The 23,905-nt window shown below is 35.5% G+C and overlaps 1 protein-coding gene across 5 annotated transcripts in view; it reads left to right on the top strand.

The window, feature by feature from the left end:
* PDE1A (phosphodiesterase 1A, calmodulin-dependent) overlaps positions 1 to 23,905 on the top strand; it is a 421,413-nt gene that overhangs the window by 318,454 nt on the left and 79,054 nt on the right. For all 5 annotated transcript variants that reach the window (XM_012000052.1, XM_012000056.1, XM_012000053.1 and 2 more), the window contains 4 exons: positions 2,946 to 3,012; positions 6,341 to 6,457; positions 7,320 to 7,460; positions 13,477 to 13,577. In XM_012000052.1, coding sequence (XP_011855442.1) covers positions 2,946 to 3,012; positions 6,341 to 6,457; positions 7,320 to 7,460; positions 13,477 to 13,577 — 426 coding nt within the window. The remainder of the gene's footprint in view (positions 1 to 2,945; positions 3,013 to 6,340; positions 6,458 to 7,319; positions 7,461 to 13,476; positions 13,578 to 23,905) is intronic.

Genomic DNA, 23,905 nt, shown 5'->3' with positions numbered 1-23,905 from the left:
TGGAGTGCAGCGGCGTGATCTCGGCTTACTGCAACCTCCGCCTCCCGAGTTCAAGAGATTCTCCTGCTGGGATTACAGGCTCCTGCCACCCCGCCTGGCTAAATTTTTTTGTATTTTTAGTAGAGACAGGGTTTCCCATGTTGGCCAGGCTAGTCTCGAACTCCTGACCTCAGGTGATTCACCCGCCTTGGCCTCCCAAAGGTTTGGGATTACAGGCGTGAGTCACTGCGCCTGGCCTTAAAATAGTATTTTTTTAAGGAGTTTTTGAATTATATCTTGTAACTATTATGGAAACTTCCAAAAATAATCCACTACATTTCCAGTTAGACTTTCACCACCTTTAGAGCCCAGGAAATTCATTGTCATTTTTCAGAAACTTGTAATATATCACCTGTTTACTAAAGTGTGAGACAACTGGGTTAAGATATATGATACTCATTCTAATTCAAGGATGAGTCATCTTAATTTTCCATCTTAGTTTACTATTTCTAATTTTCCATCCTAGAATTCTATTCCTGATTATAGAATTAGGAAAGTATGATAATGGGAAAGTTTTGCTGTCTCTTTGGAAGGGTAATCCTCTTTGTCTTCCTTTACATTCCATGTAATGAGAAAGTATATTGGTATTCATTTCTCAACCTATCCCAGGTTTAAGAAACTCAGTAGCACCAGAGGTCCCATTGAGGCCAGAGAGCTCTAAAGATATAAGATTTCGAACCAATGATATTGGCTGCAAAGTAATGAGAGCAGTTACAATAACAATAAAAATGATGACTTTCTTGTATTGAGAATCATTTACTCTTCACAAAAAGCTTATAATTATTCTCATTTTACAAATGAGTGACATTAAATAGTTTCCAAAGGTCACACAGCAGTGAGTGGCTAACATGTGATTCAAAGCGTGTGTTCTCTTTGCCTTTCTGTGCCATGAAGTCAAGTCAAGTTAATGTTAATTAACATTTTAAAATTTCTTAATCCTGAATGATTTTTATATTGACCATTTTCCCTGTTCATCATCCTTCAATTTCCCCTGCACCTCCATTTTTTAGTATTAATGGTAATGACTAGAAACAGATGGAAAAGACTGTTTCCAAAAAAAAACCTAAGTATCATTGTCGATAGTAATTATTCTAGATCTTGTATAGTATGATTAGTAGTTTCCTTGCTCTGCAAGATTAGAATAATTATACTTATATCAATGAAGTAATTAATATAAGTATTCTTAGTTTTAACTGTTCTAAAATCTTTCAATAGAGATATAGGATAATTTCTTATTTTACCTAATCACCCACATCCAAAAATAATTTATGATTATTTAAAATAAAGTGGAAGCATGAAACCTTTGTGCTTAAGGTCTCTAGAATAAAATGGAGAGATACTTCATCAAGAAAACCTAGGCTAGAGATGTAATTAAACACAATATTTTCATTCTGAACTTCCAACTAGTCAAGACTTAACAGGAAAACATGATAAATTGCTTAGCTTTGATTATCTTTAACAAATGATGACTTTTACATAGAAACTGAGTAATATATCCCATGCATTTTTAACATAAGGAACATTGAATCAAAAAATTTAGTATCTTCTATAGCAGTTTTATAAAAGACGCAGAACATTTTCCACGTGACCATTTCTTACATCGAACATATTTATCATATTTAATTAAGCTATGGCATTCTCCAGGCCTTTTGTAGGGAGAATTTACAGATATAGCCTAGAAATTCAGCTTGTTGTGGACTAACTTGATATAAAAATTAAAGGACATGATTAATAATCAATTGAATTCTTTCTTCCCAGGCCTTGGAGGAGGAAACATGTTTCTTTCAGAGTCCCGAATGGAAACGCTATTGCTATATCACACACTAGGCTATCATATTGATTCTTTTCTCACATGAATTCATGGAGGGGGTTCTTATATTTGGTTTATGCTATTTGGGTTGCCCAGCAGAAGATAGAAAAAATCAAATCACTGATTATTAAAAACACTTTTGTTGGCTCGGTGTGGTGACTCACGCCTATAATTCCAGCACATTGGGAGGCCAAGGTGGGCAGATCGTGAGGTTAGGAGTTTGAGACCAGCCTGACCAACATGGTGAAACCCTGTCTCTACTAAAAATACAAAAATCAGTTGGGCATGGTGGCACGTGCCTGTAATCCCAGCTACTAAGGAGGCTGAGGCAGGAGAATCGCTTGAACCCAGGAGGCGGAGCTTGCAGCGAGCGGAGATCACACCACTGCACTCCAGCCTCCACGACAGAACAAGACTCCATCTCAAAAAAAAAAAAAAAAAACAAACCAGAAACACAAAACAAAAACAAAAAAACACTTTTGTTATTGATACTATTATGGAAATGAAAATAACCTTGTTTTCTTTCTGAATAACCTTTCTTAATATTGAATGACAATTTGAACAAACTTAAATAAGTTTTGCTGATATTAATTTCCCAATATCATTAAATAAAAGAAGGGAGCTATGTAAATTCTGATGACACTACATCTCCCCCCCCCCCATAATTTTAATATAAAAATATAAAGGAAATATTTTAATGACATTTAGCTTCCAGACTAAAAATTTTGTCATATAAATGGACACAAAACAAGAATGTTCTGCTGTCAGGGATATATTGGCATGTTAGAAAGTTGTTGCATATGCAAAGTGTAGTGAATCTTTCAATATGATAAAGTTCAGGGAAGGATATCTTTACATGGAAACTAAAGTCACATTAACTTTACAAGGTGATTGTGAATAGAGAATATATTACGTTGTCAAATTGTAGATGTTTAGTAAAAGGTGACTATAGTTATCATTGTTGACACAAAGGAAGTCTGTAACTAATGATAAGAGGTGAACATGTCAAAAGTAATCTCTTCCCTTACGTTTCAGAAATAGTTGAAAACTTTGAATCAATGAGTTTTATATATACACTTATTTTTGTCTTTTTTAGGATGTACCGAAAAACATATCATATGGTTGGTTTGGCATATCCAGCAGCTGTCATCGTAACATTAAAGGTGAAATCATTTCATTATTTTCATGTTTAAAATGGTCATTTAAAAAATGTTCTTAAAAAGGCTAGGAGAAAATGAGAATAGGTCTTTACTGCAGCCTACATCTTAGAACGTTAAAAAATTCAACATATTCTAACAATTTAACAAATGAACTGTGTTCCCAATCATGACTCATTGTAGATTTAAATGACTGATTTACACAAACTATATCAACGTATATATATATGCATATTTGTATGCATACATACGTGTGGTTTTTTCCTTAATTTTATTTATGGGGATCTTGAATTTATTTTGAAATGGCACTAGTACTTGTCAAAATGTACATATTTTGTTATGAATGTATTATGGAAGAGTTAAATGCATGTTATAAAAAGATGTTTTAGTCAATTATGTTTAAATGACAAAACATATAGAAGGAAATTATTTAGGATTGTAGGTCTGAAAAATACAAAATGTAAGATAAAATTAAGAAAGAAAAAAAACCTTATCTCTCTTATCTTTGGCTTCTCCTGTGGCTACACTATTCTAAGGCCCAATTGCAGTGCTATATATGTTATAAATAATCAGAGTTGAAACTCTGAAGTGAGTAAAGTTGTTGGCTCACATACATGCCCCATTGTGTGTGTATGTTTATGTGTGTGTGTGTGTATGTGTGTGTGTGTGTGTGTGGTGTTCATGTGCCTTGTTTCTAAATGTTATTTCTACAGAGGCATTTTGTAGGCTCATCCTTCTAAATTCCTTGTTTCTATTGCCTAATTTGGTTAAGGGAAATTAACATTGTCTCCTAAAACATCTTCATGTTGCTTTTTCTGCATTAACCAAGAATTTAAAGGATATTGGCAGCAGCGGATCTTGGGTTGATTTATTTCTGACTTATTGTACTCCTTTTTAATTTTAAATTTGTGTTTTCAAAATTTTTAAGCATCTTCTTTGCATTTGTTTTTTCTCTGCTGCATGTTAGATTTTAATCTCATTAATTTTAAAAGATAGCTCGTTTTTCTTTGGTGCTTTTTTATATTTGTGTTTCTCTGCTTCCTGTCAGATCAGAGGGGACACTAGATTCTGATAGGAACGCAAACCCTACTGTGAACTGTGCATGTGAGGGTTGTGCACTGCTGATGAGGTGGAACAGTTTCATTCCAAAACCACCTAACCCCAACTCGACCTGTGGAAAAATTTTCTTCCACACAACTAGTTCCTGGTGCCCAAATATTGAGGACCACTGCATTAAAGGATATTAATCATTCCTCGGTTCTTGAGAGATTTTGCCTTCTCTATTATTTCCTTAACAGTGAGCAAGAAAATTACTCATTTTTATTTTATTTATTTTAAGAATCTTCGCTTAAAAACCAACTAACAAAATATTTTAGTATGAGAGAATGTAGTATTTTTTCTAACATGTCGTATAGTAAAAAAGATATAAACTAACAGGTTGAGAAAGGGAATATCACCAAGTAAAGAATGTTTTAGTTAAATAATTCTTATTTTCTGAGAAGCCTCCTTGTCTTGTTCGTTCTCAATCTGATGACATAAAATCCAAGCATCTGCAGTAGTTTACAAATGTAAATCATCAGGGTTTATAAAAAAATTCTCAAGAAATAAAGAATTAACCTTTTACTCAGTGGGAACACCCAAGTTGGAGCTGTAAATATAAATAGCAACCTTCTAAGAGTCTGGACTAACTCTTGTTTGTTAGCTTTGGAGTTTGATAAAAGATTTGTTGGCCTCCTTTGAGATTTACTGATGTAAAATGCCTTCTAACAGAACTTATAATAACTTTTAATATATAAAGAGATAAAACAAGCATTTGGGGGTCAAATAAGGGCCAAATGCAAGGAATTTAATAACGACATACAAGCAAACCAAAAACTATTTCATTGGTGCTTGTTTCCAAGTGATTAAAAATACCATTTGAAGCTCTTACTATTATTTTTTGAAGGAAGTATTTTTAAAAGAGACTGAATACTTTTTATCAGGTTTTTAATTTGGTTCTAGCATATTATAGCACATAGAGTTGGCCTCCAGAAAAAATGTGTTGAATGAAATTTGAAACATGCCTACTCAAATAGAAAATTAATGCATAGCTTTATGGTTGCCCACTTGCTGTTCAATACTAAACCTACTGTATGTGTGTAAACAGTAGGCCTTCTTGCTAGCAGTTTCTGATAACCATTAGAATGGACTACAGTGCTTCTGTAGATTTTCAAAGCAAAATCATGAGGTAGCTGGAGTGGTTTATATCCCTGCTCACTGCCCTCTCTCTCTCTGTTATGGGGTACTTTCTAGTTTCCCTTCTGGCCTGCTTGCTTCCCTAGGGAACTGCATGAAATACGAGTATTACTATCCTCTTCCTCAATCAAAAGGCCCACTTCCTTTTTCTCACCACCTGTCCCTCGAGCAAAGTATTAGTAAGTCAGCCAAAGATAGAGCAAATAATAATAGGTGAAAAGTAGTGTAAAAAAATACCTTTTAATAATTAAAGATAGTGTATACTCTATCTCTCTATGATATTTATATATTTTTCTTTCTTTCTTTCTTTTTGGAAATGGACTCTCACTCTGTCACCCAGGCTGGAGTGCAGTGGCGTGATCTTGGCTCACTGCAATGTCCGCCGCCTCCTGGGTTCAAGCGATTCTCCTGCCTCAGGCTCCTGAATAGCTGGGATTACAGGTGTGCACCACCACACCTGGCTAACTTTTGTATTTTTTGTAGAGATGGGGTTTCACCATGTTGGTCAGGCTGGTCTCAAACTCCTGACCTCGTGATCAGCCCATTTTGGCCTCCCAAAGTGTTGGGATTACAGGCGTGAGCCACTGCACCAGGCCAATATTTACATCTTATAACAGGACGTAAATATCAAAACTTTATGCCAAACTGCAAACTCTTATGGTGAAATTTCAAGCAATGTAGCAAGTGAGTAAGAAAGAAAAACTGGCACTATTTCTTCTGTATTTCCCAATTGACATCACCTATGTAACTAGCAATTCTATGCTAAATTGAGGTCCACTCTGAGAAAATGATTTATGGCAGGAAGTTGGAGAGAGATTAAAGATAATAACAGTATTATAGTATTATCAAATGCATTAAATCAGTTCAGTAACTTTGGGATTAAAGAAAAGGTTTTGGTGCTTTATTCAGCATTATGGCCTCCATTTTCTGGACCCATGGATACTAAGTGGTCCTGTCCTATGAAACTCTGGTCAAAGTGTAGTTTGGCATGCTAAATTGAAAGATGACCTGCTAAATGTACAATGCCTTATCTTTTGAATAAATTCTCATAGAAACATTATTGTATTGGCACCTAAAGTACTTATTCTTTTTTCTACAGGATGTTGATAAATGGTCTTTTGATGTATTTGCCCTAAATGAAGCAAGTGGAGAGCATAGTCTGAAGTTTATGATTTATGAACTGTTTACCAGATATGATCTTATCAACCGTTTCAAGGTCAGAAACATGGAACACAAGTGAAATGCTCTTAGAATTGGTTATTTGAATAAGAATGAAAATGCAGAACATTTGAGTAATTAAGCAATTCATTTTAGGATGTCTTAGCAGGTCACAGAATTAAGGGGATGAGGTCTTTACATGATAGAACCATTCTTCACAACTCACTGACACATCTATATATCCACCTAGAGATCATGAGACCACCATAGCGTCATTCCAGCAAGATGCCAACATCCCCTGACTTATTCACAAAACACTCACATAAGGTTTGGCAGCTATGTCTTAAAGAAATATGACTACTCCAGCATTCTTAAAATACAAAATGAACCTTTACTGCCAGCTTTTCTTAAATTAGATTGAAGGGTCTTCTAATTAACTTCATTTAGAACCATCCAAGCAATATATTTGATACAGACTACTGAGCAGACTGTATCTTATTTCATCATTTCCTATAGAATAATCACATTTTTAGAGCTGTAAAGTACTGGGAGATAATCTATTTTAACCTCTTTGTATTAAGATAGAAAAACTAGACTCCACTAATTGTAACTGGAAATATTTACCCTTTTAAGAACTAGCCCTTCCTACTCTCTGGAAGATACTAAAATTTCAATGTAATAGTATGAGTAAGTCTGTTATTTAATCTGTCCTAGTTAAATTCTAGGGGGTTACAATCCTTCTTTTTGGGAATGAAAGCTAACATGTTCATGAAGTGGTTTTTCAGAACAATCAACATTTGACATAAAGAAACTGTTGTCCACATCTGACTCACTAATATGTTCCACGACAAACTGTGCTCAAGTTGATTTAGTACCACTTTTTTTGGTCAAAATATAATTATAATTATTACTTTCCACAGATTCCTGTTTCTTGCCTAATCACCTTTGCAGAAGCTTTAGAAGTTGGTTACAGCAAGTACAAAAATCCATATCACAATTTGATTCATGCAGCTGATGTCACTCAAACTGTGCATTACATAATGCTTCACACAGGTATCATGGTAAGAAAGTCTTTGTAACTGAGATTTGTTCATTTGGAAGCATCAACTTCCATTCCTGTAAGTTCCTATTGTCTCTTTAATGCCCATAGAGGTATTCAAAGTAATAAGTTTTATAAATAATAATTGTTTGGATTTTTGAAGCTTCATGGGTTATAATATACATTTTTCAAAAAATACTTTAAGTCAGTGCAAAAAAGATAACCAGAGGCAAATAAAAATATATGTTTCCCCAAATTTGGACTACCAAACATTTTTGTTTGTAAAATCATTTTTTCCATAGAAATCAACCAAAAAAAGTGACCTAGAGAAAAAGTCTTTAGAATAAAAGTTATAGCACTCTGTTCTCACTCATTATGTGCTCCTAACCTGACCTTAGTCGCTTTTGCTCTCTTAGTCACAGTCAAATTCTAATAGGATTTGGGGAAATTATTCATGTGAATTTTTCCAAATTTTCTTTCCTCTTCTTTGCATTTGATGAATCAATGAATGGGTGACTAAATGATTCAGCGAAGCAAAGCCTGAAATAACAGTGAGTGTATGACAGGAACTCTGAGAGAGCTGGGAATTTTTGTAATATCTTAAAACTCACAGTGATTCCCAGAAGGTAAAAAGTGAGGAACTGACCTTCCTGTGAAGGTGCCAAACTGAGCTGGGTTCAAAAAAGGAGCAGGCCATGTGAGATTTCTAAATCCTAGCACCTGCTTTAATTGTGAAGTGTAGTGAGAAAATGCCATTTCAACCTAGGAGGCAACCAGAATTTTGTCATTTACAAAAAATATTCCTGCTTGAATGCATTTTTTTTTTTACATTTGCTACAAGTGTAAAGGGAGTCAAATAAAAGTCTCCTATATCAGCTTCAGAACATCTGGTGTGAAGGTGACATTGAAGAGATGTGGGTGTCATATTAATTGGTAAACAGAGAAAATCAAATCTACAATGTGGTTTTACTCTCAGAATTATAAGGAAGACTGTTGTGGGACCTAATAGGCCATTCCAACTTCTCTGTAAGACTGGGGAATTTGGCCAAGCCTGGCATGACTCCTAGAAAGTTAAAGTTGTTAGCAAAGATCACATAGTTACTTTCTGAGAGCTATGACTTACCAAATATAAATGTAACTTTCTGATTGTATTCATCCTTTAGCAAAAATGTGTCACTGGGCTCTTTACTCATCCATTAATTTGGCCATTACAAAAATAGTCTGGTAGTAGACCTTTAGTGTTGTCCAGAATCAAGAAAATACATTTGAACTAAAGAGAATAATGAGAAATTCTACCATAGATGGAGAAAGGGAAGACAAAATGAGTTTATGAATGAATTGACTATTTTGTCAACACAAGGTTACACTGTCAGCTTCACAATTTTTGGAAAGTTATTTTAACAAGTTTTGCCTACATTAAAAAGTAGTGATAGGTGACTATTACATTTCATGTATACAAATGTGTTGGTTCTTTGTAACAAAAAAGCTTTATAGAAATTTTCATTAGCAAAAACTCTTTAGTTCTTTCTCACCCCTCAGATTTGATATAAAGAAGACTGGGTCATCTACTCTAGTGTTTTGGTTGATGCCCTGCTATTTCAGGATGGCCCTATCAGTGTGACATTTATGAAGCACTCCAGTAGCAGCCCAGTACTGTCAGGAGACTAATGCATGTTGTCATCTGCAAGATGTTTTAAGGGCCATTCCTGAAAGGGATTGCAATTAAGCCATCGTCCTTCTGTTTGTTAATGTCATAAGGGACGCCCTCAAGTCTGGGAGTAGACAATGCAGAGGAGAGTTGATGCTCATACACCTGCTTGTCCCCCTCACTCTCCTTTTGTCGCTTGATTCATTTGTAGTCCTGTGCCATGGTGACAGTGATGTGCAATAACTCAGTCCATTTGCTAAGGAACAAATGTTTTATAAAGTGCTGTCAAGCCACCTTCAAATGTCTCTTTGAATATGAAATTATCCAAGGGCCTTGGCCAGAAGACATTTGCATTAGAGGGTTCCTGGCATTGCGTTCTCTCTAATACTAAGAGTACAAGGAAGACAGATGAATTTACATCTAGTTCCTTTGGAATTTTTAGTGCACTGACTACACAGAAACAGTCTTCCACACTTTGGAATGACTGCATTTTTCTCTGATTAGTACATTTAGCAGTACATCTTTCTACAAATTATGTGGAAATTCTGTTCTTATAAATGGCTTCCAATATGATAGTGTTTGGAAGAGGAAAGACAGTGTGGACTCAGGAAGCAGTCAGACATGAGTTTAAACCCATGCCCCACCACTTTCTAATTTGCTAGCTCTACATTGCTTCCCTTGTCACTAAAATGCAGTTAATAATACCAGCCACCTTACAGAATGGAAATGAGGAGTAAATAAAATCACATTTGTAAAGCACCTAACCTAGTGCCTAAAACATAATAGCTATTAACATACCTTCATTCATTAATTGTAACATGCCAATTTTCTATACTGGTAACTTAGAGCAAACTTCTTCAGCCTATTCAAAGGAATAGAGAAAAATAGTGTCAAATCTCATAAATTCTAGCTAAAAGAGTTGTTAATACTCAAGGAATCAAGAAATAAATGTGATTTTCTGACGTGAAATTCTCCCCACCCTTTATATAATACACATATATACTTTGTATAATACACGTATTTACTTTTTCTATCCCACAGGCGCGCGCGCACACACATCCTGAGTAATTCAGATATGAAAATTACATTATAAGTCCTAAGTCAAAACTCTATTCGCCTCTACCCATTCATATAGTAAAATTAGCTAGAAATTCTCCTTTTGAAACCTTAGAAGAATATGTTCAGCATATTGCCTTCTTTATGTAATGAATGCTATCGTGATCCGTGGAAGAAATAGAAACTTTGAAATCAGACAGATTTGGGTTTGCATTCCTGCTCTGCCACTAGATAGGTACGTGAACTTTGAAATGTTGATCCACTTCTCTAGGATTCAGCTTTGTTATCTGCAACATAGGTATAAAAATATTTACATATAACCATCTTATGAAGTGGTTACAAGAATTTAATGAGACCAGCTAACTAAAGTGTCCAGTTAATAATTCCCTTCCTTTGTTTCTGTTTTAATACGTGTGGCTAATAGCAGTCAATACCTCTTTGTAAGTTGATGACTGCCCACTCTAGAGTAAGCCAACCTGAGCATTTCTCCAGACAAAATACCACCTACAGGTCTGATGAAATACAGTGTCTGCATTGCTCATGACATATCATCTTAACCCTTTATTTCTGCCTGTTAGGAATCAGAAGAAACTTGGATTTGTATTGACCACTGCTGTAGTTGGAAAGAGTGACAGGATTTAACCTCATTCTCTCTGGCTTGCCCTCAGGAGTCATTTATAAAATCTATGAATTTAAGCACCTGTTTTCTGAGTTAGAATTCTTTTTGATACTAGCACAAAATGAATCAGCAGCTAATAAACTAACAATCAGTCCAGAATTCTACTTTTGCTAATACAAAGTAGATGTGTTTTTAAATTAAGTGTGAAAGTTCAATGTTTCTCTCTTCCTATACTAGTTTGTAGTGGAACTTAATGATTTAGTCCATAGTGTGGAAATAGGTAAGAGGAATTTGTGGAGAAAGTACTATTTATGGGAGGCAGAAATGAACCAGAATAAAAACAGGAAATGTGTTTATAATAAATTTTCACAGCTAGCAAGATAATAATTTTAAATATTTATGAGTCAATCACTAATTAATTCCATCTCTGATTTTCTAATTTAATTTCTTTTTACTATTGACACTTTATATTCTGTATTATCATAGTAGATAATGAATGCTGCCTTTTAAAAACCACAGCTATATTTATAAGTACATAATTTGAGCCCACCCCAAAATTTAAATAAGTGACTTTTTAAAAAGAAATCATTTTCTTTAATAAAACAGTGGGTTTCTAGGGTTCAAAACTAGTTTAACTTCAATTGCTATTCATTTCATGGTGTTTATAGTTCCATAGTTTCATTGGGAACATTAGAGGCTCAGTCCCAATTCAGACCTCTATAAGGTCACTTTCTTCCTTTTAATGACTCATAATTAAATGTGTCTATGAACACAGAACAGCTAGTTATATTAACTCCCTTTGGCTCTGAAAATTATTTCTGCTTCATCTGATTGTGAGGCATTTGTACTTGAATTACAATCACTAATGATATTTTAACTATTATTTCCCAGATTTAATGCCTTAATCAATGCATTTAACATAGTAAGTTCCTAGCAAAATGCCATTTATTCTTTATTTTACCATATGACAAGACATGATAGGCACAGTCCATACATTAACTCAAAACTTCTTAAACCCCATAGGGGAAAGGTTACTAATGCCATTCTCACCAGAACTGTAGCTGAGAGGGTAAATAACTCATTTTCCTGAGGATTAACAGAGATTTAAAACCAGGACTGATTCCATAGTCTCTTACCACTGTTACCTCTTTCTAATGCAAAACTAGCTAATTGCAATTTAACAAATACTAAGTTCCTAATATGTGCCAAATATCATGATAGGTTATGTGAAGGGAGCTAAGATTAATAAGATTATAGCTTTGGTATCTATGAGATTCAACAATTGTCACTGCCTTCATTTTTGACCCATGGACCTACAATGACTTTCTTTTAGCTTTTACACAAAATCTAAATTCATCAATTCTCATCAAATTAGTCCATTCACTCTTTCCATACTCTCCATATTCTTCAATTTCACTTCACTTGATTCTCCAACACAATTGTACTAATGACAATTCTATTTTAATACAGACCTTATAGTATGAGTCTACATTTGCTCTTTCTATTTAAAATTCTTCTGTCTCTATCCTTGCACTTAACTATCAATCTTTTTCCATCCTTTTCCCAAGATCCACTGCCACCAATTAGCCTTTCTGTCTATGCTCTTAAATTGCATCTTTATTCTGCAAACTTTTATCAAGTGCGCACAAAGTTTACATGATCTCTTTCTGTTGTTTTTTGCAAGGTCTTTTATGGTTTTCAGTGTATAGAATAAGACCACTCAGAGTGAGCTTCATAGCATTTTGGATTCCGCATTTCTACCATCAAGTGCCATCTATTTATAGTGTTCTCTAGTAGAACTTGCTGTGATGATGGAAATGGTTTGTGTCTTTGCTGTACTATATGGTAACCACTTGTCACATGTGACCAATAGGCATATGGAATATGGCTAGTGTAACTGGGAAAGTGAATTTAATTTTAAGTAATTTTCTTTATTTTTAATTTAAATAGTCACATGTGGTTACCATATTAGGCAGTGCAGTATAAGGGTTTTACAAAATGTGAGTGATGAATAAACTATTGAATTATTTCTAAATGAACTAATAATAGCAGAGAACTTTTTTTAAAGCATCTAGCTAGTAACTGAAAGGTGAATGTATGTAAAGTGGATAGTCACGGATTTTACATGAAAGGATTTATTCTTTTAGCATTATTTGAAGTTAATTGCACAGCCATATTTATGTGTTATGAATAGAAAATTTTGTGAATTTCAGAAACTTTTCTAAATCTCTAAACATGAAAATGAAGTGCACTTTCTCTAGTAAGGAAGTGAATATTTTTAAGTTTTAGATGAACATTTTTTTCCATAGTAGATTGTTCAACAACATTTGGGCTAAAAGACATTTTAATGTTGTGTGAGCTATATGTTAAAAATCACCAAACTGTAATTGATTTCAGAAGAACCCAAACATATATGGCTGTAAATTCAAAATCCAGTTAGGGTTCACTTTTTAAATAATAGGAAACTGCTCCTTTTTCAATTAGCAAGGACAATTATATTCTGAATTTTGAACTTATATGCCATGAAACAATCATTGACCTTATGAAGCATCCGTCATGCACAATTAGTGGAGGTAAAAATAGGAAAAATATTAAAAGAAATAAAAAATAATTTTATATGATTACATAAACAGGGTGCGCTGAAAGTCCTTTTCAGAGAAAGGGAAGATGGTATTTATTTCTTGAATATAATAGATTCTTTCTGTGATTTACTAGCACTGGCTCACTGAACTGGAAATTTTAGCAATGGTCTTTGCTGCTGCCATTCATGATTATGAGCATACAGGGACAACAAACAACTTTCACATTCAGACAAGGTAAGTTTGAAAAAGTATTAACTTTCATTAGTTAAAATTTGAAATTTATTTTTCTGCATATTACTTAAGAGAATTTTTAAAAAATAATAAAGATTCTAATAAGAACAGGTTTAATGAATTTTTAGCAAAATTTCTTAAGCTGCTAACACTTGAATCAGTTGACTACTATTTTTCCAGAATGTTGTGTATAGTATTTTGTGGCATATCTAGCAATTTAAAGAACATGAAAATGTTTAAGGCAATCTGTCCCTGCCCAGAACTTACACTGTGAACTACCACACAAGTCAGACATCTATTCACTGATGCAAATCTTGCAACATAATGCTTAAGGTACTGGTTTCATGTCATTATGTATTTGAAAGTAATAAAATTGTACTTCTGAAAATAAAATCCAAAAATTAAATCTAATTTTCAGGCCAGCATGAAGTATTAAATTTAAAATAACTAGAAAATGAAATTATTTAATGATGGTTACAATGGAAGTTATTTAAATCAAAATACCAGAGTGAAAGTATGTTAGTCTGTTAGGGATGCCATAACAAAATACCACAGAAGGGGTGGCTTAAACAACATGAATTTATTTTTTCACAATTATGGATGCTGGGAGTACAGGATCACAGTGTCAGCTGGTTCGGTTTCCTCTGAGGTTGCTCATCTTGACTTACAGACAACACCCTTCCTGCTGTTTTTTCACATGGTCTTTTCTCTGAGCACATGCACCCCAGTGTCTCTTCCTCTTCTTATATGAACACCAGTCATATTGGACTTGGGCCTCGCTCTTGTTACTTCATTAACATTAATTACACCCTTAATAGCCCTATCTCCAATACAGACACACTGAGGGTTAGGGCTTCAACATATGAATTTTAGGGCAGACACAATTCAGTCTATAACAGAGAGTTACCCTAAACTCTTTTTAGTTAGGCAGAGAAGTCAGTATCTGAGAAGCAAGATTTGGTCTAGGCCCCATCAGGATCCAGCTTACTTTATATGTGTGGGATCCTGAAATTTCTTAAGGATGCTTAATAAGGACATATATGTTAAGAGCTGATGTGTCTCTTGAACCACTGCATAAATCTCTATTCTTGTTGAGGAAAGATTAAATCTGATTTTTTTTTCTAATTAATAGACTTTGTTTCTTAGAGCAGTTTTAGATTCACAGAAAGACTGAACAGGAAGTACAGAGTTCTATGAGTTCCATATGCTTCCTCCTGCTACCCTAAAGTTTCCTTGTTATTAACATCTTACACTGGTGTGAGATATTTGTTACAATTGATTAACCAATATCGATAACTTGTTATTAACTAAGGTCCATTGCTTGTATGAGGGTTCACTGTTTGCATTACGGGTTCTATGGGTTTTGACAAATGTATAATGCCCTGTATCTACCATTGCAGTATCACAGGCAATAGTTCCACTGCCCTGAAAGTCTCCTGTGCTTCATCTCTCATTTCTCTCTTCCTGCCCCTTTACCTCTGGCAACCACCGGTCTCTTTAATGACTCTTTAGTTATGCCTTTTCTAAAATGTCATATAGCTGAAATAATACAGTATACAGTTCTTTCAGACTGGGTTATTTCGTTTAGAAGAATGTGTTTAATGTTCCTCCATGTCTTTTCATGGTTGACAGCTTATTTCTTACCACTGAATACTATTCCATTGCATGGACATACCATATTTTGTTTATGTATTCACTCTATTAATGCAAATCTTGGTTGTTTCCAAATTTGGGCACTTATGAATAATACTGATATAAGCATACATGTGCAGGCTCTTGTGTGGTCAGTTCATTTGGTTTTTTAATATATATATTTTTAACAACTGATTTTCCAGATGTGGGAGTTATTGTTTGATGTGGGGAATATAGAAACAGTTTATTAAAATATTAGACAGTTTAGAACTTAAAGGACCATAAGATGAGTGAGATCCACAGTATAGATCATCTGGTCTGATTTCCATCATCTAAAAATAGAAAACGAAGATCTCGAGAGGTGAAGTGACCTGTCTATATGTACCTGGTCAGGTGATGGCAGTGGCAGAATTGAGGAGTGAGAAGAGGGACATTCACTGTCAATCCAGTTTCCTATACAAGCGTGCTCCCACGGCCAGAGACAGACACATGATAATTCTAACCTGTTAAAGCCTGAAATGGGGTAGGCTTACACATGTAACCCTTTAACGGAGACACAGGAAGAGTTAAAATTCAAACAGTGAAGTGTTGGGGAGGGCATTCTGTCTGTCCCTGGAATGGAGGAAACCCCAGGGTCCCCTAGATTGACACAGGTTGAAGGGAAAAGGAAAACTTCAGAGTCTGGTTATGTAGCAGGAATGTTATTTTTCTACCCATATTTGCAGAGTATAGGGAGATTTTTGCTTTTATTTGTGTTTAATGTCAAAGGAAAACAGGACTATGCAGATCATTTTGCTTACCAAAGGGTCTCTACATCCACTGGATCCGCAACATGGAGGAATTTAATTAAAGATCGCTCATCACTGAGCTAGGCTTTGTACAGGAAAACAGTTCTAGGGGTTTGAGAAGAAAGCAAGTGATTTGTTATCAGTGAATACCAGTTGCCCTTTCGACTTTGAAAAGTAAAGGCCAGTGGGCTGGCCTCTTCCAGCAGCAGTGTTAGATCATCACTCTGGCTTTCTCCTTTTACTATTTATCTGCGACTGGATGAAGAGTTCTGATTTACTTATGCATTTGGCTGTGGAGAGGGAAGAGGAGGAGGTGGAGGAAAGGAGGGGGATGACAAGGAAGAGGAGGACAAGGAAGGGCAGATGGGGGCAGAGAAGGAGAAAGAAGAATCCTATTTTTTTCAGTTTATATTTTAAAACTCTGTATAAAAACGGGAAAAAAATTGCCTGACAGAGTAAACTATTTAATGAATGAATTTGACATGAACTTGAAAATTCCATGAACCAAAATGTTGTAATGACCAAAATGCAACAATATAACATGATTTTTAGCTCTCAATATTGCCTTCATCCAAGAAGAAATAAGGTCATATGTCATTTAAATCAGTTATTATATTTTATTTTCTATTATTCATTGTTACTTGGATTTGAGAGTGTTTTTTCCAATCGAAACTAATTTACTACAGAATACAAAATGGCTAAAATGCGATTTGGAACATAGGGCAAGGCTAGATTTGAGTTCAATGCAGATATTATAATGCATGAAATCCTTGAAAGTGTAAATAAATGGAAATAATTTCCTCTTTGTGAAAAGAAATTGCCAGGCTACATGTTGCCATGGATACTGGATGTTGCTCAGAGTCTGTTCTTTTCTTAGCAGTCAAAGACCATCTCAAGCATTAGACCATGCCGCATTCTCAGCATCCTTGTTAGCTTTATGAGACAAAATCATGCACACTTTGCTACAATTAAATCTGGTTCAAAAACACATTTTAGCTTGTCTCTGAACAAGTAAATGGTGACACTTGGAGCCATATCATGTATTAACCCTGACAAATCTGCTATGGCTAGATTTGGTGCCATATAGTGCAAATGTTACTGGAAAATCACAGCTTTCCCCATGATCTCAGCAAACTTCTAGAAATGCACACAGTGTTTTGCTTGGGAAACATCTAGTTGATTATCTCTTCAATGAGGATTATACATATGCTTTGCCAGTTCACATTTCCGTATATTGAGGTATGATTATTGATTAAGTCCTTTTTAGGCCTTAACTAAGATTGTTAAATGGAAATCTATTTTAGAAATATGTGCTATTAAAGACATATGTTATTTCACCTTTATGATAGTGCTAGATACAAAAAAGAAAGTAACAGTGCCTGGTAGGTCATTTATCATATGTTGGATGAATAATAAAGCTTGGTTTTTCTGGCAGACTATCAGACACAGATTTTAAACAGGCTGCTTGTATAAAATGTCAGATTTCTTTAGTTTTTGTTTTCTTTGTTGTTTTTAAATAATTTTTATTGTGCACATTTATGGTATATAACATGATATTATAAAATACAGATAGATAGTAAAATGATTATTATACAGAAGCAAATTAATATATCCATGATCTCACATAGCTACCCATGTGTGGTAGTGGTGTTGTTTTAGTAGGAACTTTTGTTTTTTATTTTGTCCTTGTCTACTCTATCATAAATATTCAGTGGGAGGGCCAGTGCTAGGTTATAACTAGGACTTTACCCACTGAAAAGCCTGAAACAGTAAGTCTGAGTGAGGAGTTTTAAGTCTAAGTATCTACCAGGAGATAGGAGAGTGAGAGAAGCCTTGGTGTTGGGTAAGTGGTAGCAAACTTGCTACAAGTTTTAACTTGACTTTCTTTTTTGCTCTATTTGTTGCCAACTTTCAACTTGCCAACTTATATGAATGAGTTCACCATTTTAAGAGATTGAACATAGTGATTTTGCTTCCATTCCACACTTGCATAATGATCTGGCAACCTAGGAGATAGAGGAAGGAGAAGCCCAGGTTCCATTATACAGATCTGAGAATGCTTGAAATATTTCAGACTTAGAGTTAGAACACCAAATTCATCAATGCAACTTGAAGTATACCAATTTATTTGATAATCAAATTATATTAAAATACAGACAGGTGAGAAATAAAAGCTTTCCGTTGATGTATTCATCATTTTAAAAAGTAAAATGTTCCTTTTAAATGAGTGATGAAACGTACATTTTAAGTGTTCTTTAAAAATGATTTTTCCATCTTAATTTTAAAGCAAAAGGATCTATAACATTAAAATTTAATCACAACATTATAAGTGAGTAAAAAACTAGAATCATAAATGGATCAAATGATTTTCTTCATCCCCTTCCTGCTACCCAAAGTAATTTTAGTTTAAAGGAACAGGGATGATATCAACACTCTTGAATGGGTACAAAGGGGTTTGTTCATTCACTGATTGAATAAGACGTTAGGTAATTTTATTCTCTTTGATATAGCTAGAGTATTTTACAGGTGTCTGGATTACAAATCAGAAGGAAAAGGCATAAGCACATTTAAACTATAATAATGATAATTAAAAGAAAACTAAGCACCAAAACTAAGTGGGGTTTATCCCAGGTATGCAGGTCTGGCTCAACATTCGTAATTCAATTAATATAATCTATCACATCAACAGGGTACAGAAAAAAAAAATCATGTGATCTTGTCAATAAATGCAGAAAAAGCATTTTACAAAACACTCCAACCCACATTTATGATATAAACTCTAACTAGGAATAGAGAGGACCTTCCTTAATGTGATAAAGAATAGCTATACTAGAGTAGAATTGTGGTTATGAGGGACTCGGGTGGAGATAAAAGATAGGAAGTTGTTGGCCAAAGGATACATAATTTCAGTTAGATGGGAGAAATAAATTCAAGAGATCTATTGTACAATGTGTCAACTAGAGTTGATAACAATGTGTTGTATTCTAAAAGATTGCCAAGAGTAGATTTAAGTGTTCTCACCTCAAAAAATGGTAAGTTGTGAAGTAGTACATATGTTAATTAGCCTGAGTTAGCCATTCCACTATGTGTGTGTGTATATATAAATGTGCATAGATAGACAGATATATAGATGATAGATAGATAGATAGATATACATGTTTCAAGACATCATCTCATACATGATAATTATATATATCATTTTAATTGTCAATTAAAAAGTAATTAATTAATTATAAGAAAGGAATTTATTAAAAACCTACAACTAACATCATACTTAATGGTGAAAGACTTGAAGCTTTCCCACTAAGATTGTGAACAAGACAAGATGTCTTCTTTCACAACTAATTTTTGTATCATACTGGAAGTCCTAGCTAATGCAATACAACTAGAAAAGGAATTAAAAGGCATGCATCTTGGGAAGAGAGAAATAAAATTATTTTTGTTTGCAAATAATATGATTGTCCATGTAGAAAATCTGAAAGAATTGACCAAAAAACTCCTGAAACTAATAAGTGATTATAGCAGGGTTGCAAAATACAAGGTTAATACACAAAACTCAATGGCTTTCCTATATGCCAGCAATAAGCAAATGTAATTTGAAATTGAAAACACAAATACCATTTGCATTAGCACCACCCAAAATTAAATATTTAGGTATAAATGGAACAAAACCTATACAAGACCTTTATAAGAAAAACTGTAAAACTTTGATGAAATAAATAATACAGGGACAGATATTTCATGTTCATGGATAGACTCAAAATTGTCAGGATGTCAGTTCTTCCCAACTTCATCTATAGATTTAATGCAATCCCAATGAAAATACCAGCAAGTTATTTTGTGATTCTGACAAAGTGATTCTAAAGTTTGTATGAAGAGGCAAAAGACTCATAATAGCTAGCACAGTTTTAAAGGAGAAGCACAAAGTTGGAGGACTGACATTACCTAACTTTAAGACTTGCTACAAAACCACAGTAATCAAGACAGTGTAGCATTGGTAAAAGGACAGACAAATAGATCAGACAATGAAAACAGAATAGAAAGCCCAGTAATGAACCTACAAAAAATATAGTCAACCGATCTTTGACAAAGGAATAAAATCAATATAATCTTTTCAATAAATGGTGCTAAAACGAATGGACATCTACATGCAAAAGCAAAAAGAAAAGAATCTAGACACAGACTGCTATGGTTTGATTGTGTTCTTCAGAATTCATATGTTGCAAACATAACCCCCAATGTGACAGGGTTGGGAGGTGGGGCCTAATGGAAGGTATTGAGGTCATGAGTGTTCTGTCCTTGTAAATAAATTAATGCCATTATAAAATGGGACTTGCCAGAGAGGGTTTGCTCTCTTGCACTCTCTGCCTTTCTACTATGTGATGCTTTACACTATTTGGTGATACAGCAAGAAAGCCCTCCTAAGACGAAGGCATGTTGATCTTTGACTTTCCAGTTAAGAATTGTGAGAAATAAGTTTCTTTTTTTTAAATAAATTACCCAGCCTCAGGTGTTCTGTCACATCAGCATAAAACACACTAAGACACAGGCCTGATACCCTTTACAAAATAAACTCAAAATGGATCACAGACCTAAATTTAAAACAAAAATCTATAAAATTCCTAGAAGATTACATAGGAGAAAAATCTAGATGACCTTAGATTTGGTGATGACTTTTAAAATATAATATCAAAGGCACAATATATGAGAGAATAAATTGATAAGTTGGATTTCATTAAAATTAAAAATTTATGCTCTACCAAACACACTATCAAGAGACTAAAAAGACAAGCCACAAACTGGAAGAAAATATTTGCAAAGAACATCTGATAACGCACTGTTATGCAAAATATACAAAGAATGCTTAAAGCTCAACAACAAGAAAAACTAACAACCTAATTTAAAAATGAGCCAAAAACTTTACCAGACACTTTAGCTAGGAAGATATACAAATGGCAAATAGGCATATGAAAATATATTCCATATCAGTCATCAGAGAAATCCAAATTGAAACAGTGAGATGCCAAATAGATCAACAGGCAATACATGTCTATTAGAATGGCCAAAATCCAGAACACTAACACCACCAAAAGCTGGTGAGAATGGAGCAGCAGGAACTCTCATTCATTGCTGGTAGGCATGAAAACTGGTATAGCCACTTCTGAAGACAGTTTACCAATTTATTACAAAATTGAAACTACTCTTACCATATGATCCATGAATTGCACTCCTTGGTATTTGCTCAAAAAAATTGCAAATACATTCACACAAAAACTTATGGCACAGATAATTATAGCAGCTTTATTCATAATTGCCAAAACTTGGAAGCAAGCAAGATGTCCTTCAGTAGGTGACTGGATAAACAAACTGTGGTATATGCAGATAAGAAAACTTTAGTGCTGCAAGGAAATTAGCTATCAATCGGTGAAAAGGCATGAAGGAAACATTAATGCATATTACTAAGTGAAAGGAACCAGTTTGAGAAGGCAATTGTATTAGTTTGTTCTCACACTGCTATAAAAAGCTAGCAGAGAATGGATAACTTGTAAAGAAAAGAGGTTCAATTGACTCACAGTCCCACATGCCATGCAGAAGACATGGCTGGGGAGGCTGGGAGGCCTCAGTAAACTTACAATCATGGCAGAAGGGTGAACGGGAAGCAAGCATGTTTTCACGTGGTGGCAGGAGAGGGAGTGAAGGGGGAAGTGCTGCACACTTTTCAGCAACCAGATCTCATGAGAACTCACTCACTATAATGAGAACAGCAAGGGGGATACCCACCCCATGATCCAATCACCTCCTACCAGATCCCTCTACCAATACTGGGGATTACAATTCAATATGAGATTTGGGCGGGGGACACAGATCCAAACCATATCAAATAATATGCTTGGCTCTGTGTCCCCCACCCAAATCTCATGTTGAGTTGTAATCAACCTTTGGCTCATAATATGGTTTGGCTCTGTGTCTCACATCCAAATCTCATGTTGAATTGTAATCCCATAATTCCCCTGTGTTGTGGGTGAGACCCAGTGAGAGATAATCGAATCAGGGGGGCGGTTTCCCCCATACTGTTCTCATGTTAGTTAGTAAGTCTCACAAGATCTAATGGTTTGATAAGGGAAACCTGTTTCACTTAGTTCTCATTCTGTCTCTTGCTGCCACCACGTGAGACTTGCCTTTCACCTTCCACTGTGATTGGGAGGCCTCACCCCAGCCATGTGGAACTGTAAGTCCAATAAACCTCTTTCTTTTGTAAATTGCCCAGTCTCGGGTATGTCTTTATCAGCAGTGTGAAAATGGAGTAATACATTATTCCACTTCTGGCCCCTCCTGAATCGCATGTCCTTCTTATATTTCAAAAAACCAATCATGCCTTCCCAACAGTCCCCAAAAATCTTAACTCACTCCAGCATTAACTCAAAAGTCCAACTCCAAAGTCTCATGTGAGACAAGGCAAGTCCCTTCTGCCTATAGGCCTGTAAAATCAAAAACAAGTTAGTTACTTCTAAGATACAATGGGGTTACAGGCATTGGGTAATGCTCCCATTCCAAAAGGGAGAAATTGGCCCAAACAAAGGGACTACAGGCCCCATGCAAATCCGAATCCCAGCAGGGCAGCTATTTAATCTTAAAGCCCCCAAATAATCTTTTTGACTCCATGTCTCATATCCAGGGTATGCTGATGCAAGGGTGTGCTCCTACAGCCTTGAGCACTTCACCCCTGTGGCTCTGCAGGGTCCAGCCCCCATGGCTGCTTTCACTGACTGGTGTCAAGTGCCCCTACCTTTTCCAGGTGCACAGTGCAAGCTTTTGGTGGATTTACCATTCTGGGGTCTGAAAGACAGTGGTTGATATGGTTTGGCTCTGTGTCCACCAAATCCCATCTCAGATTGTAATCTCCATGTGTTGAGGGAGGGACCTGTTGGGACGTAACTGGCTCATGGGGACAGCTTCTCCCATGCTGTTTTCATGATAGTGAGGGAGTTCTCATGAGATCTGATGGTTTAAAAGTGGCAGTTTTCCCCCTGCACTTTCTCTCCTGCTGCCATTTAAGATGTGCCTTGCTTCCCCTTTGCCTTCCATCATGATTGTAGGTTTCCTGAGGCCCTCTGTACCATGCAGAACTGTGAGTCAATTAAATCCTTTATAAATTATCCAGTCTCAGGTGCTATCTTTATAGCATTGTGAAAATGGACTAATACAGTAACCCTCTTCTCACAGCTCCACTAGGCAGTGCCCCAGTGGGGACTTTCTGTGGGGGCTCCAAGCCCACATTTCCCCTCCACACTGCCCTACTAGAGGTTCTCCATGAGGCTTCTGCCCCTGCAGCAGACTTCTTCCTGGACATTCAGGCATTTCCATACATCTTCTGAAGCCTAGGCAAAGGCTCCCAAGCCTCAATTACTGTTGTCTGCAAACCTACAGGCCCGATACCATGTAGAAGCCACCAAGGCTTGGGGCTTTCACCCTCTGAAGCAATGGCCAGAGCTGTACCTTGTCCTTTTTCAGCCACGACTGAAGCTGGAGCAGCTGGGATGCAGGGCACAATGTCCAGGATGCAGGCACAGAGCAGTGGGAGCCCTAGGCCTGGCCCATGAATCCATTTTTCCCTCCTAGGCCTTCAGGCTTGTGATGGGAGGGGCTGCTATGAAAGTCTCTGAAATGCCCTGGAGACATTTTTCCCATTGTCTGGACTATTAACATTACGCTTCTCTTTATGTATATAAAGTTTTGCAGCCTTGAATTCCTCCCCAGAAAATGGGTTTTTCTTTTCTACCATATGGTGAGGCTGCAAATATTTTAAACTTTTATGTTCTGCTTCTCTTTTAAATATAAGTTCCAGTTTCAGGTCATTTCTTTCTTCACGCAAATGAGCATAGACTTTTAGAAACAGCCAAGCCACATCTT

The sequence above is a fragment of the Mandrillus leucophaeus genome, unplaced genomic scaffold (assembly GCF_000951045.1).
Source record: "Mandrillus leucophaeus isolate KB7577 unplaced genomic scaffold, Mleu.le_1.0 Scaffold614, whole genome shotgun sequence".
In the NCBI taxonomy this organism is placed as follows: Eukaryota; Metazoa; Chordata; class Mammalia; order Primates; family Cercopithecidae; genus Mandrillus; species Mandrillus leucophaeus.
The sequence above is the reverse complement of the archived record's forward strand: the minus strand, read 5'-3'. Positions and strand labels throughout refer to the sequence as shown.